This window comes from Myodes glareolus, chromosome 9 (assembly GCF_982192425.1).
Source record: "Myodes glareolus chromosome 9, mMyoGla1.1, whole genome shotgun sequence".
Lineage (NCBI taxonomy): Eukaryota > Metazoa > Chordata > Mammalia > Rodentia > Cricetidae > Myodes > Myodes glareolus.
In genome coordinates, this window is record NC_142034.1 from 19,911,719 (window position 1) to 19,928,147 (window position 16,429).

Genomic DNA, 16,429 nt, shown 5'->3' on the forward strand with positions numbered 1-16,429 from the left:
GAGGGAACTTCAACTGAGAAAATGTCCCCTATAAGACTGGCCTGTGCGGCATTTTCTTGATTAGTGATGGCCGTAGGAGGACCCAACCTATTGTGGGTGGTGCCACTCCTGGGCAGGTGTCTCAGGGATGGTATAAGAAGAAAGCACGAGGAACAAGCCACTGAGCAGCGACGTTCTAAGACTCCTGCTTCCAAGTTCCTGTGCCTTCCCCTCAGTGATGGGAGTGTGACCTAAGAGTGGAAGAGGAAATACATCCTTTTCTCCCTAAGTTGCTTTCGGTGATAGTGTCTTATCCCAACAATAGAAACTCTTAAGTCATCCTTTAAAAACATTTCTGTGTGCCAGGAGTGGTGGCGCACGCCTTTAATTCCAGCACTTGGAAGGCAGAAGCAGGTGAATCTGAGTTCGAGGCCAGCTTGGTCTAAAAATAAATAAATAAATGTGATAAATAAGTAAATAAATAAATAAAAGTGAGTTCCGGGACAGCCAAAGATACACAGAGAAACCCTGTCTCGAAAAACCAAACAAACAGCAAAGATATTTCTGTGGAAACACGCGAGCAAAGCTTGAAAACAATGACTGAGGCTGCTGTTCTATGGGTCTCCGCACGGCGACCCAAAGAACAGAGACCATCTTCTGGAATTTGGGTTTTCAGGGAGGGAGGCTAGGAAATGAGAGCGACGGAGGTATTCGGGGCACAAGACTCGCTGGGCATCCTGGCTTCACATCCCAGGAGTGCTCGCCGAAGCGCTGAAATCCGTGGCGAGCGCCAGTCTTCTGAGCTCTCCGTCGCGCGGCTGACCATGACACCGGATCTGATCGTTGTCAACTCTAACCAGTCCGTAAAAACTCACCTGCCGGCGGTCCGGGGGACCCTGCGACCGCAGAGTCACCACGAGACCTCGGCAGCCGGCGCGCGCCCTCCCGGATCGCTCTCCGCGCCGGGCGCGCTGGGAGGTGGAGGCTCCCTCTCCAGGCATGCGCGCTGGGGCCAGTGGCGCGACCCGTCAGGCACTGCGGTAGGCACCTCCGGGTCCTCTAGGACCCTATCCCCAGCATGGCGGCGCCCAGCGGAGTGGCCCCGGCAGTCCTCGGTGAGGGCGATGGCGGGGGTTTTGGCTCCTGGTTGGACGGACGGTTGGAGGCGCTGGGAGTGGACCGAGCCGTTTATGGCGCTTACATCCTTGGTGTCCTGAAGGAGGAGGAGGAGGAAGAGAAGCTGGACGCCCTGCAAGGTATCCTCTCTGCTTTCCTGGTGAGTAGAGTAGTCCGGGCACATTCCATCAACCTCACCGAGACATGGCATACTTCACAGCTCTGTTCTCCCGTTGCTGTCACGAAGGCTTAGTGGGTTTATCGGGGGAAGTGGGTTGCTGCTCCCCAGCCAGATTTGGGGATGCCTGAAGGTTGCAGGTGCATGGAGAGGAATGGGATTCCCGTTTTCCTGGCAGCAAGGCTCCCTGGGGTGCCTTTGGGTGTGCTGGATAGTGTTCTGAAGCCACTGAGATGTGTGAGTGTTAGTTTGAGCATAAACGTCAAACAGTTCCATTCCCGTCAGTTTGCAGTTTGCTCTTGAGATGTCTGCCCATTAGGGGGTAGTATTAGGCCTGTCCTGTGACAAAAGCCAGTAGGAAGTTCCCTCTTGGCTCCGGTTTCAGAGATGAGTCTTCAAGAGGTAAGCTGGTAGTGAAGATCTTTTCATGATAAGCAGTATTTGGAAATTCAGTAATTACTGATGGGTGTTGGGTGAGGCAGTTTGATGAGACAGGCAGGAAAAGCAGATAAAGCACTTAGCTTCTTAGAAGCAGATTCATGAACTGGGCGTGGTGGTGCACGCTTTTAATCTCAGCTCTCAGGAGGCAGAGGCAGGCAATCTTTGTGATCTATATATTGAGTTCAGGACAGCCAGAGCACAGAGAAACACTGTCTCAAAAATCCAAAAGCAGATTCATGCCACGGTGCTTGGGATGCATGCCTGTTATCCCAGCGCTGGGGAGGACAGCAAGTTGGAGGCCAACTTTGGGTTTACAAAATAAGACCCTATCTGGGTGTTGGCCCTAAAGCCCCACCAAGGAGGAGGTTGCCCCAAGAGACACTCTCAGCACGGTTAATGCAATAGCAAGAGAAATTTTTATTCTGCCACGGCAGAGGTCCCTCAGCCTCGAGAGGAGAAGGATCCCTGCTTTGTCTATTACAAGTTCTTTTAAAGAAAAAAAAAGTCACAGAATCAGGGAGGGGGTAGTACAGAATCAAAGGAAAAGTCCAGAAATCATTTGTCAACCATTTTGACTAGTTCATCCAACGGTCAGCTAACTCTAATTGATCAGTGCTATGGCGGTTACAAGCAGGAACACCTGCAGGTCGTCTCACCCCAGTTCCGGGGTCCGGGTCTATAGAAGAAAGATTACAATGGGGAGGGAAAGTACTCAGAACTCCAGTGCACTCGTGGTTGGTTACCTGGGTCCTGGTTCCCAGGAAGGGGGGTGCAGTAGTGCTAAGGTGCCCCAAAGTCTTTCACAGGCAGTGGTGATGTACGACTTTAATCCCAGCACTTGGGAGGCAGAGGCAGGCCTGTGAGTTCGAGACCAACCTGGTCTACAGAGCGAGTTCCAGGACAGGCTCCAAAGTTAGAGAAATGCTGTCTCCAAAAAAAAAAAAAAAAGAAAGAAAAGAAAAGAAAAAGAAAAGAAAAGAAAAAACAACAACAAAATGAGACCCCCGGAAAGCAAAACAGGCAGACTCACTCATGTAGAAATTTGTCCTTCAAAGCCGTGTTTATGTATCAAGTGGGCAAGATGCCCACTTTTCTAATCTGATCATTTGTGTAGAGTTCATCCCAACAGGGACAACTAATTAGATTGGATGCATAGATTAGATCCCCTACCTGTGTTGTCTGTGACTGTCCTGCAGTGTTTTCTTTTAATATAATTGCCTCAGGGGCTGGAGAGATGGCTCAGTGGGTAAGAGCACTTGACACTCTTACAAAGGACCCGAGTCCCATTCCCAGCACCCACAGGGTGGCTCACAATCATCTGTAATTCTAGTTTCAGGGAACCAGATGCCCTCTTCTGACCTCTCTGGGTAACAGGCACGCATGAGGTACACAGATATACATGCAGGCAAAATATCTATAGTATATAAAACAAAATAAATAAAAATCTAATAAATGAATAAATACTATCAGCTCTAAAGTAAAATTTGCTGTGTCTTCACTAAGTCCCACAGAAATTGTTGCCCTCACACAAGGTTTAGGGGAGCTCTTGAAAACTTAACTGTTACTATGGGAGTCTCCAGCTCATCAGAGCCTTTGCTTTGTGGTGTCTATCACAATGAGCAGGTTTGGAGAATGGGTTCATCTGTTTTCCTTAAAGTCAATATTCAAGGGGCTAGAGAGATGGCTCAGTGGTTAAGAGCATCGCCTGCTCTTCCAAAGGTCCTGAGTTCAATTCCCAGCAACCACATGGTGGCTCACAACCATCTGTAATGAGGCCTGGTACCCTCTTCTGGCCTGCAGGCATATACACAGACAGAATGTTGTATACATAATAAAAATAAATATTTTTAAAAAAAGTCAATATTCAAGAACTACTAAGAATCAGAGGGTGTTGTGAGCATAGATATAAATATGCATGTCCATCCTTTATATAGACAGATAGAAGGCAGAGTTTTGATTTTCATCCTGAAAAGTAATCTTTGGATAAGGGGCACATGCTGGAGACACACCCTGAAGTCCAGTCCATTGATGAGAACATGCTGGAAATAAAACACTGCAGCTGTCCCTGCTCCCACTGGCAAGAAACCTTGGTCTATAAATGGAAAAGAGCTAACGCAGCTTGGGAGGCAGCTTGGAGGTTCAGTGGGAATGCAGCACAGTAAGTTCTTTCCTTCGACCCTGAATTGCAGATTGTAAGAAGGAAGAATAAGAGGCAAGGACTTTGGGGTGTTATTTCCAACTGTGAGGTTTGTAAGGACTCCAGGAATAAGTGAGTTTGATACTTAGTATTTTCCATGGTGATGGTGATGGAGTCTGTGTCTGTTGCTAAGGAGAAGCAAGTGATTGTTCTAGACTCTTGTTAGAAGAGGCAGCATTATCAAGACAATTATTTGGTTCTTAGCTTCCTCTGTATAAACTGCAGAAGACAAAAATCACTTTAACCGTGATTTCCCCCCCTGCCAAATTCACATCTCATGTGTAATTTTCTCACCGTTTTCTGAAAGCCCACCTGTATATAAACTGTCTCTGGTCGAGTGCCAGGAATTGTAGCGGGGCAAGAGTCCTGGCATGAAGCAACTGAGAGCATCCTACAGAGAATATGGCTTCTGCAGAGAGTATTTTACATGCCTGGTTCTGTTTGACTGCTTGTAATGCCAGAGGCCCTTGTCTTTTGCAGAAATCTCATTCTTGGAGAAACAAAATGGATTCGCTGTTAGGGATTAGGACATTTGTTAGCAAGAACTTGAGGTAAGATCAAGATAGTATACAATCAGGAGTAAATAGAAACTCCTCCCCCCTTCCTGCATTTTCCTCACATGTGCTACTGGTGTTGAATGATTGACTCACATATCATATATGTATTTTTTTTAAATCCATGGAATTACTTTCTCCCTGACACTGCTTGAAGTGCTTGGGGGAATAAAATAAAAACCGCTGCCATTGTGGGAGTACTGGTCTAGAAAGAGAAAGGAGAGCCTTTGCCACTAAGTTGCTGTGATGATAGGTGATGAACTAAGACTGATGTAATCCAATCATCCCACAGCATAAACAAGGTCGCAGGCCTGGTGGGATCTAGGTCTGAAGGGGGGTGGAGGGTGGGGGTATGCTGTAAATGGTCAGGTGTGGAGGGAGAAGCTGCAGCTTCAGGTAAGATCATCAGGATGTCGTGTTTATGGGAGCTGAAATCTTTGGTGTCCTGACGACAAGTGTGTGTTAGTAACCTCAGCACTTGGGAGGTAACAGGAGGAGGATTGCTGAAGATTAAGGCCAGCCTGCACTACAGAGTGTGACCCTGTCTAAACACTAACAAAACACGTGGGTGTGATGATGCTTGCCTTTGATCCCAGCACTTGGAAAGATGGTGGTAAGAGAATCAAGACTTCATGGCTAACCTCAGCTACTTTTTTTTTCCAAGACAGGGTTTCTCTGTAGCTCTGGAGCCTGTCCTGGAACTAGCTCTTGTAGACCAGGTTGGTCTCGAACTCACAGAGATTCACCTGCCTCCGCCTCCTGAGTGCTAGGATTAAAGGCACGTGCCACCACCACCCGGCTAACCTCAGCTACTTAACAAGTTGGAGGCTAGCCTGGGCTACAAAAACTTAAAAAATACAGAACCAATGAGACAAAATAAAGATTTAGGCAAAGGAGATGCACTTTAGCAATCTGTAGCATGGAATGGAAGCTATCATGCATAACAATGTAATAATATATTGTGTGTTTCAAAGACTAGATATTAAGTGATTCCCTACAAAAAACTGGTAAGTAGTGAATTAGAGAAATTATTGGTTAGATTGATTTAACCATTCCTCAGTATGTACATATCAGGCCTGTGGTTTGGGTCAACAGGCAAAGGTACTTTCCGCCAAGCTTGATTCCTGAGACCCATGTGGTGGAAGGAGGGAACCATCTCCCGCAATGGACCTCGGACTCCATAGGAGTCAGAGCACATACACACTGTGCTATATACCACACACGCCATAAACACACACACTAAAAACAAAAAACTAATGGTAATATATTGTTTCCCAAGAATAGACAATATAAACAATTATCAATTTAAAAAACGAAACATTTTCTTCTTTAATAATGAAGAATGAGGACCGGGTGGTGGTGGTGCACTCTTTAATCCCAGCACTCAGAGGCAGAGGCAGGAGGATCTCTGTGAGTTCAAGGCCAGCTCGTCTGCAGAGCGAGTTCCAGATCAGGCTCCAAGTGCACAGTAAAACTTGTCCTGGAAAACAAAACAAAAAAAAAAAACAACAAAAAAAAGAAGACCGAGGAGGGCTACCCTAGGTTAGCAGCAGGCAGAGTGCACACTCCAGACCCAGAGGGTGTCAATTCTGGGACACTTAAAATTACTTGGATGAGTCAGGCACACGCCTTTAATCCCAGGGAGGCAGAGGCAGGCGGATCTCTGTGAATTTGAGGCCAACCTGGTCTACAAGAGCCTGTTCCAGGACAGGCTCCAAAGCTACAGAGAAACCCTGTCTCCAAACAAACAAACAAAAAACCAAAAACAGCAACAACAAAAATCCCCCAAAAATTACTCCGATGAGCACTCTTCTGGGGCCTAAGTCGTCCCAGGGTTTCTCCTCGTGCCCAGTGGGGAGAGCAGTGTTCTTGGCTTGCTGTTGGTTTTGAAGCCTTTTCAGGAAATTAACTGGTGTGCTTTTCCCACTAGGAAGAAGAGTCCCTCCTTGATATATGTAAGGAAATTGTAGAACGCTGGTCAGAAACGCAAAATGTCATCACCAAAGTGAAAAAAGAAGGTAGCATTGGCCTTTGTTTTTGAAAAATATTTATATTTCTCTGTATCCTGTGGTGGGTAGTGTGTGTGTGTGTGTGTGTTCCTGGGGTGTATGAGGGTCAGGACAACTTTCAGGATTTGGATCTGTCTTTCCATCTTGTGGGTTGTAAGGATCAAATTCAGACCATGAGGATGGCCTCTCCTCACCAAGCCATCTTGCTAGTCTCAGTTACTGTTTTGGGTCCAATTCCCAGGGCCTATTCCTATATAGTTGTTAAGGAACAAGAGTTTCATTTTCTTTCTTTTTTTTTTAAGATTTATTTATTTATTATATATACAATGTTCTGCCTGCATGCGTCCCTGCAAGGCCAGAAATTGGCACCAGATCTTATTGCAGGTGGTTGTGAGCCACCATGTGGTTGCTGGGAATTGAACTCAGGACCCCTGGAAGAACAATCAGTGCTCTTAACCTCTGAACCATCTCTCCAGCCCTGAGTTTCATTTTCTTTGAGAACTCACTCTTCCGAAGATAATTAGCAAACACTCAGAGGCTCACTTTAAGGTTTTACTAACCATGGATTTCCATTTGTGTCTTTCCAATCCACCCTGACCACAGTCATCTTCATTGTGGTGTAGGTGTGTGTTTCTTTCCTTGTGTTTTTGAAGCAAAGTCTCAATGTATAGCCCATGCTTGCCTGGAACTTTTTTTTTTCTTTTTTTTTTTTTTTGAGACAAGGTTTATCTGTGTATGTAACCTTGGCTATCCTGGAACTCACTCTAGACCAGGCTGGCCTTGAGCTCAGAAATCCACTTGCCTCTGCCCCAAGTACTGAGATTAAAGGTGTGCACCAGTTCGCCTGGAACTCTTCATGTAGCCCCTGCTTGCCTTGAATTGCTAACTCTTTTGCCTCCGCCTCCTACATGCTACAGGTATGCATCACAATCCCTGAATCTTTCTGGTCTTTATTTTCCTCCCATCCTATGCCCCTAGTAGATTTGTATCACACAGACAGGGTCAGCTATAGTCTTCCAAACTCAAGCTGACAATAGTCCTAAAAGCCAGAGCCTTCACCCGCTGAGCCATGGCACTGGCTCATCCACTTTTTTCATATTCTCATTACATAGCATAATTTATGGTTGAGGCTCTGCTTCATTTGACTGAATCCTTCACCCTTGAAAATGAAAGAGGAGCCGGGCGGTTGTGGTGCACAACTTTAATCCCAGCACTCGGGAGGCAGAGGCAGGCGGATCTCTGTGAGTTCGAGGCCAACCTGGTCTAGAAGAGCTAGTTCCAGGACAGGCTCCAAAGCTACAGAGAAGCCCTGTCTCTAAAAAAACCAAAAAAAGGGCTGGAGAGATGGTTCAGAGGTTAAGAGCATTGTCTGCTCCTCCAAAGGTCCTGAGTTCAATTCCCAGCAACCACATGGTGGCTCACAACCATCTGTAATGGGGTCTGGTGTCCTCTTCTGGCCTGTAGGCATACACACAGACAGAATATTGTATACATAATAAATAAATATTAAAAAAACGAGAGAGAGAGAGAGAGAGAGAGAGAGAAATGGGCTTATATGTTCATTAGGATGATAAATTAGCTACAGAGAACTCAAAGTATAGAAGCTAAACTTGAGTAGAATCTAATCTAAATTATACACTGTTAAGGCAGATTGATCTCTGTGAGTTCAAGGCCAACCTGGTCTTCAGAGTGAGTTCTAGGACATCCAAAGCTACACAGAGAAACCCTGTCTTAGGGGGGAAAAAAAATTGTACACATTTACAGTGTACAGTCTTGAATATACAATAGGATCACATGATTTACTTGGTTTGGGCCCCAGGTATTTGTGTTTTGTTTTGCCTTTGGTTTGTTTTGTTGTAATTAAAGGCATGGTATTAAGGGCTGGGGAGATGGCTCAGTGGTTAAGAGCACTGGCTGCTCTTCTAGAGGAGCCGGGTTCAATTTCCAGCACCCACATGGCAGCTCACAACTGTCTGTTAACTCCAGTTTGAGGGAATCCGACATCCTCACACAGACATACATGCAGGTAAACCATCAATGCACATAAAATAAGTAATATTTTTTAAAAGGCACGGAATTGGAAGCTGTTTTTTTAAGATCAGTTTCTTCTATTTTACTGTGTATATGTGTGGGTGTGCGCGTGTGAGTGGAGGGGCCCACAGAGGCATTGGATCTCCTCAGGCTGCAGCTACAGGTGCCTATAAGACATCTTATTTGGGTGCTGGGAACTGCACTCAGGTCCTCTGCACTCTTCAGCACTGAGCCATCTCTAGCCCAGGCATTGATGTTCTTAAAAAAGTTCCTCTAGGCAGGTGAGATGGGTCAATAAGTAAAAGGTGCCTAGTACACAAGCCTGGGGTCCCGGAAAAGAGAGAACTGGCTCCCCACAGTCGTTCTCTAGACCTCAGTGCACACGCAACCCCAGTAAGTAAACGTAATCCAAATCATGCTTGAGAAGCCCTGAAGCCTGGATAGCTTTGCCTTGTCTCTGGATGACTTTGCGTCCTCAGAGACCAGCACCGACTGGGGGGAGTGGTTAGTGATTTGGGGACTTGTCTTCACCCATATGCTTCTTTCGTGTCTCCCTCTGCCTTGCAGATGAGGTTCAGGCCATTGCCACCTTGATTGAGAAGCAAGCACAGATCGTGGTGAAGCCCAGGATGGTTTCAGAAGAGGAAAAGCAGAGGAAAGCTGCCCTGCTGGCCCAGTATGCTGATGTGACAGACGAAGAGGAATATCCTTTTTGAAGACTCAGCACCATTTTCCGATGCTCATGCTAAGAATGTCGAACAGTCTGTGTCACCCCTAAGAAGTTCCAACCCCCATCTCTAGCTTAGTTTTCACTTTCAAACGGCAGTAATCCTGAGCCTTTGTTGTTGGGCTGGGCAATGGCAGCTCTCTGTGAGTTCAAGGCCAACCTGGTGTACAGAATAAGTTCTAGGACAGCCAAGGCTATGCAAAGAAACCCTGTGTCAAAAGACAAAACAAAACCCCAACAACAAAATGATGTTAAAATAATTGACGTGGGACTTATATTTTCAATGCATAATTGATATACTCAAGAAAAGTTCAGTGTAAGACAAATAATGCCTTTAATGGACTGTCGCTATTATTCCTAGAGTAAGAAGCTGCTGTGGTTCCTTGCACCTGGTGACACTGCATTGGTTACTTTTCTTACTGCTGTCACCAAATACAAAGAAGAAATGAGGCGATGGCTATTTTGGCTTACAGTTTGAACTGATGCCTTCCATCATGGCGGGGAAGGCATGGCGGCGGGGAAGCTATGGTGGCAGGAGCAGGCGGCACCTGGTCACCTTGCAGCCACAGTCAGGAGAGGCAGAGAGAAATCAGTGTTGCTGTGAACCAGTCTTTCCTTTTATCCAGTCTGGGACTGCAGCCCAGGGAATGGTTGTCTTCTGCGTCACAGACATCCCAGAGGTTTGTGTCTGCGATGACCCCAACTCCTGTCATCTGACAGCCAAGATGACCCATCACGGATACTTTTGTGCACAGCACCACACTTCCTTTTTTCCAAAAATAACCTTTTTTGGACATAGAGTCTCATTGTGTAGATCAGGCTAGCCTCAAACTCAGAAAGATCCACCTAACTCCACCTTCTGCCACTGAGCTTCCGAGGTGTGCATCATTCACACCTGCCTTCCAAAAAAGGCTTTCGAAATACGAGATCTCTCTCCTGAGGTTAAAACACAGATTTCTGGTTGTTTCCTGAGTTTCTGATCTAAAGTAGGCTCAAGATAAGAGTCCATGGCTGTGGACTTCTTGAAAGTTCCTAGAGGCTCCGAGAGTTGCAGTGTTTGTACACATGTGTGCATGCCTGTTCTCATGCTGCCCAGGTGGCACTGAACTCCTAATCTTGGTGCCTCCACCTCCCGAATGTTGGAACTGTGCTGTCTCAGTCTGTCTCACCCCTGCTTATGGGTAATGTTAATGTAGGGTCTTCCAGATCACCTGACCTTTCCTTTTAGCCTCTAGGAGTGGGTCTTGTAGAAGCTTGAGACATCTTCCCCCCCACCCCAAGTTAGGGTTTTTAGAAATGGCTGTCTGGGGTTTACCTTCACTCCTATGACCCCCATCCTCACTGCATTCTGCTTGTTTCTCTTACCCATGTCTGTTGGCTGGTTTTCAAACTCAATTTGGGATGTGTGAGACCTTTTTTTCAATCTGGTTTTCCTTAACGTCACTCACCGAAGCAGATGAGAAAGATGATCCGGGTACTTTGACAGCAAACATCGGTTCTGACAAATGTATCCTTTTCTTTGTTCATTCCTTGTTGTTCTCCAAGGTCCTTCTGGAGAGCAGTTGTCATTTTACTGTCACTGCTGTAGGTTCCCTCTTATCTCCAGGGATTTCATGTCTTGCCAGTATTGGGACCCCCATGCCCAGCCCTGGTAGTCAACTTACATACACTGTAACACAGAAAACAAGTTAACACATGCTAGGTGCTAGTCTCCAGCTTGCTAGGATGACTTTGAATTCCTAGTCTCTGGTTCCACCTCCAAGTATGTCATTAAAAGCATGTGTCACACCCACCAAAGGGGGTGGCAGGATGTTCTGTTTGTTTGTGAGATGGGGTCATACTATGTAGTCCTGACTGGCCTGGAACTCTCGAGTGCTATGCTTCAAGGAATGCACCACCACACCTGGCTTGTTGCTGCGTTTTAGTTTTGGTTTTTGAGACAGAGTCTTTCTGTGTTGTCTTGGATGGTCTGGAACTCGCTTTGTAGACCAGCCTGGCCATGACCTGTCAGAGATTTCCCGTCTCTGCCTCCCCAAGTACTGGGATTAAGTCGTGGGCCACCACACTGGATCTCACTTGGCTTGGTTTTTGTTTTTTTGAGACAAGAGTTTCTTTTAGCCCATGCTAAACTCAAACTGGCTCTATCAGAGGCTGTTCTTGAATTGCCTTTTTCTCTTGTAGGGCATGAGCCACCACACCTAGCTAGAAGGATTTCCAAGAGAAAAATAAAAAGCTAAATTCCCCAGAGCTATTATAGGAGGGGCTGCTTGTTGGTTCCCAGCCGCCCAGCTAGCTTAGACCTGAAATAATCACACAGAAACTGCATTAATTAAATCACTGCTTGGCCCATTAGCTCTAGCTTCTTATTGACTAGCTCTTACATATTAATTTAACCCATTTTTATTAATCTGTATATTGCAGCATGTCTGTGGCTTACCGGGTAAAGTTCCCAGCATCTATCTCCAGAGGCTCCATGGCTTCTCTCTGACTCCACCCGTCTGTCTCCCAGCGTTCAGTTTAGTTTTTCCTGCCTACCTAAGTTCTGCCCTGCTATAGGTGCAAAGCAGCTTCTTTATTCATTAATGGTAATCACAGCATACAGAGGGGACTCCCACGTCACAGAGCTCTGTTGCCCAGGACTAGGGAGGGGAAATTAAAATGTTTAAATTTTATCTTTACTTTCAAAGACCTCGTCATTGGAAGGAGAACATAAGATTCTAAATATTTGAAGCTCAAAATATGATCAGTATTGAAATGCGTGTTGAGGAAGGTCTTCACTAGCAGGTCACTCTGAGATGTTCCTAAGAAGGTAAATTTAGAAATTCACCTCCCAGGTGAGGACTTATAATGAGCTATCAGATATTGTCTCAGGGGTTCAGTTTTGGTGTGAGGGTTTGACCCCAAGGCCCTGGGTATGCTTAGATAAGTGCTTTGTCGCTGAGACTTTTGTAGCCTAATCTAGAAAAAAGTCATGTTTCAAGAGTATAAAGGAGATTGCCTGGAATGTTTTATCTTTCTAGTGCCTGCATGTATGTATGTGTACCATCCATGTGTGTGCTTGTTGCCCCCAGAGGCCAAAAGAGTGCATCAGATTTCCTAGAACTGGAGTTACAGATGGTTGTGAACCACTTGTGGATTCTGGGAATGGAACCCCAGTCCTCTGGAAGAGCAACCAGTGCTCTTAACTGCTGAGCCATCTCTCCAGTTCTTGATACTTTGTTTTTAAAGTTAAAAGAAGTAAGGAATAAAATTTTTGGCTGTTTTCTCACTTTTGTCATGTCTCATAAGTTCAGTGTTGAAAATATAACATGTTTTTCTCTTAAATGCTAATCTAGAAAAGGTCAAATTAACAAAATTCAGTAAGAATAAACCTTAATTACTTGAAAGCATTTTAATAGTGCCACATGCGTAAGCATTTTCCAGCCAGTGATACTCTCTTTATTGACTTACCCTGGGCTCAGCAGCCAAACAGTATTCTGGAATACTGTTTGGACTTAGCTTGGAGTGAAATTTTATTTTAAATGAATTGACGTTATTTGTAAGTATAAACTTTATTTGTATTTTATAGACCCTTTGTTAATGAAGTACATTTTTATAAAATATTTCAAAGTTCAGGTTTAGTTGTCCAAATGAGATTTTGTTGTTGTTGTTTTGTTTTGGTTTGGTTTTTTGAGACAGGGTTTCTCTGTGAAACAGCTCTGACTATCCTGAAACTCAGTTTTATGTGTATTGGTATTTTGCCATGGGTGTCAGGTTCCCTGGAACTGGAATTATAGACAGTTGTGAGCCACCATGTGGTTGCTGAGAATTGAACCCAGGTCCTCTGGAAGAGCAGTCAGTGCTCTTAACCACTGAGTCATATTTCCAGCCCCCATGGAACTCATTTTGTAGACCAAAGAATCCACCTGCCTCTGCCTCCTGAGTGCTGGGATTAAAGGCATGTGCTACCACGACCCAGCCCAAATGAGATCTTTTTTAATCCTTTAGAAGTTCCCATCAAACCAAGGATTCTTTTTTTCCCCCTAACATATGAGTGTTTGCCTGCACACACACCTCATGTCTAGTGCCCACAGAGGCCAGAAGAGGGCACTAAATCCCCTGGAACTGGAGTTGTGTATGGGAATGAGCCACTGTCTGGGACTGAACCTCTGCTAGAGCAAGTGCTTATGATCACTGAACCCAAATCAAAGATCCTTTTTTTTTTTTTTTGTACTAGGAATGCCCTGAGTGCATTTAGGACTCGGTGTGTAGAGAAGGGACATCCAGACTGAGAACCTGCAGGATTGTTGCTTGTGGAATGTGTACCTTAATCCCTTAACTCACTGGTAGTTCTGTTCAGAAACACCAATGTGGAAGATGTTCTCAATGCTCGGAAATTGGAACGAGACTCGCTTCGGGATGAGTCCCAAAGGAAGAAGGAACAGGACAAGCTGCAGCGGGAGAAGGACAAGCTAGCCAAGCAGGAGCGCAAGGAGAAGGAAAAGAAAAGGACACAGAGAGGGGAACGCAAGCGATAACCTCAGCCCACTCCGTTCCTTCCACCCAGGAATTGATTGTGTGTCTGTCTATTTAAGAGACTGAGACTAATGCATTTCCCAAAATTTCCTGAGGCTTTCCCCCGTGTTTACATGTTCAAAAGGAAAATCACAATCACTTGTAATTACAGAATGTGCCATGTTTTGGTAGTGTGGGCAATCAATTATAGTATCTTTACCAAAGATCTGGAATTAGGGTAACCTTTCTATTTTAGTACTGAAATCCTGTGCTCTTCTGGCTTGTTTTTAAAAAAGGTCTTCCCTCACTTTGTATATTAGCCAGATTCAGAAAGCCAACATCCTGAAGGAAACATGACCATTCCTTCTGAGATTTAAAAAAAAAAAGTGTAAATTGCTCCTGAGGCAATATTTGCCTCAAAATGTAGTGGGTTTTTTATTTGAAATTTAATTTTAATTTTAAATTTGAATTTTAAATTCTGTAGTCTAGACTGACCTTGAGCTTGAATTTCTCAGTTTTAGGATTATGGGCATAGATGGCTACACCTGGCTTGTAGTAGCAGTATTTTATGGCTGAAGTAACTAATGAAGAGCCCTATCTAGATCCAGATTGTATATGACATCAAATAGGAAAGTGGAAGGTGGGTATTTGGGGTGTGATAGATCTAAGAATTTTTTTATTTATTTTTTGATGTGTCAACTTGGGCTCAAGCTGTAGCTGTGTTGAGTGCCTACTTCGCATATAAGGCCCTGGGACTGATCCCCAGTACTGAAGAAAAACTTAACCTATGGGAGAATCAAATATCTTTTAAACTAGAGAGCTACATACTTTTCAAATAGTCCGTGGCTTTAAGAAGGATGTGTCAGTTTGGGGTATAAGGTTATCACTGTTAGCTAGATAAATCATGAATTCCCTTGAATCCCCTCTTGATTTTAATCTTGATTTATTCTGCAGGCATGTCCAGCCTTTTGATGTTGTGGCATGACTTTTTTTAAAACTTGCAAAAAAAAATCATGTTTTTAAAGTAAGTTTATGATTTTGTATTAGGCTGAATTTACAGCTATCCTAGCCACAGGTTGTACACACCTGCAACATGGGTATTAAGACCTAATAATTCCTGGTTTAGAGAAACTGAAGGAATTACTCCTTTAGAGAGAAACACTGGAAATTTTGCTAACAACAAGATATTTAAGTATATATAGTTGGTGGTTAACAAACTTATGAGTGGAAAAACTGGGAGAGTCAAGGGTGAGCAGAAACTCTCCAATTCTACTTCTGCCACAGCTGCATCCAGCTGTAAACAAGGTCCTTCTTTACTTTGGGCAACAGCTGTCTAAAGCCTCAGAACAATTTCTCTGATGTGATACAGTAGATATTTTTTTACCAGGGATTAGAAGACTACCACTCACAGGCCAAGTTTGGTCCAGTCCTTTTTTGTATGGGGCAAACTAAAATGTTTTTTTACATTTTTAAAAGGTTAATAAAGAAAGACATTCATGATTTGAGACCATATGTGGCCTATAAAACCTAGTAGTTACTAGCATTTGGAGAAAGTCTTCTGACTTGTTTTTGTATCATTAGCTACCTTTGTGCAGAAGAAAAAAAAAACATGGTTAAGGAGATAAAGCTGCCTCTTTATCCTACAACCATGACACTGCAAAAATAACCACCTTTTCCTTTTTTTAAATAAACTTATTTAAGTCAGAGTCGTCTGCCTTGTTTTTGCCAGGTGTGTATGGCTGGTTCCTTGGGAATGGTCTTCATTGTCTGGTCAGCTCTGTAGACACACTCTGCAAGTGAAACGTCTTCTCCCTTAAATTTGCAAGTTTCCTGTGAAGTAAAGATTATCTCAGAGGATTACCTTGTTTTTTGGAGCCTGAGTAAATTGGCTTTGAAGTCCTATGAGGTACTGCTGGTCTTGATCCTTTATGTGGTGGTAGCAATGAGCCACAGCTCTGAAGAGTATGGGAAAGAACCTGTTTTAATTTAGTAATCCTTATTTAGGGCTTCCTTCTAACCTTGATTTTGGCTTCTGAAGGAATCAAGGTTATATCCATCCCTTAAGGATATTTATTTCAATTTGCTAGTTTTTTGTTTTGAGACAGGGTTTCTTTGTGTAGTCTTGACTGTCCTAGCTCTATAGACCAGGCTGACCTCAAACTTACAGAGATCCACCTGCTTCCCAAGTGCTGGTGTTAAAGATATGCACCACCACAATCCAGCTAAACATTAAATTTTTATTCATATGTGTATGAGTACATGCAGTGCTATTGAAGGCCAGAAGAGGGATCCCCTGGGACTGGAAGTACAAGTGGCTGTGAGCCACTCTGTGGGTGCTGGGAATCAAACCTGGAACTAAATCCTCTGAAGAGTGGCTGGTGCTCTTAACTGTTGAGCCATCTCTCTGGCCCTCAGTGGGATTTTAATCATAGTAGTAATTCCTCCAAAACTTTTCTGTAACCATTTATTCAAATGGAAAGGTACTGATAGAATGATTAATTTTCTCTTTTGTTTTGTTGGTTTTGTTTTTCAAGACAGGGTTTCTCTGTGTAGCTTTGGAGCCTGTCCTGGAAAACTCTCTGTAGACCAGGCTGGTCTTGAACGCACAGAGATCTGCTTGCCTCTGCCTCCCGTGTGCTGGGATTAAAAGCATGCACCACCACTGCCTTAATTAAGGTAATTTTCAAATAACTTCATATAAAT

At 44.3% G+C, this 16,429-nt stretch overlaps 1 protein-coding gene across 1 annotated transcript; it reads left to right on the forward strand.

Annotated features, from left to right (window-relative positions):
• Positions 1-1,026: 1,026 nt before the first annotated feature.
• Positions 1,027-15,432, forward strand: Ccdc43 (coiled-coil domain containing 43). Its single transcript, XM_048445825.3, has 5 exons — positions 1,027-1,255; positions 6,396-6,483; positions 9,073-9,208; positions 10,681-10,739; positions 13,562-15,432. The coding sequence occupies exons 1-5, from the start codon at positions 1,058-1,060 to the stop codon at positions 13,747-13,749; spliced, it is 669 nt and encodes a 222-aa protein (XP_048301782.1). The 5' UTR covers positions 1,027-1,057; the 3' UTR covers positions 13,750-15,432.
• Positions 15,433-16,429: the final 997 nt, after the last annotated feature.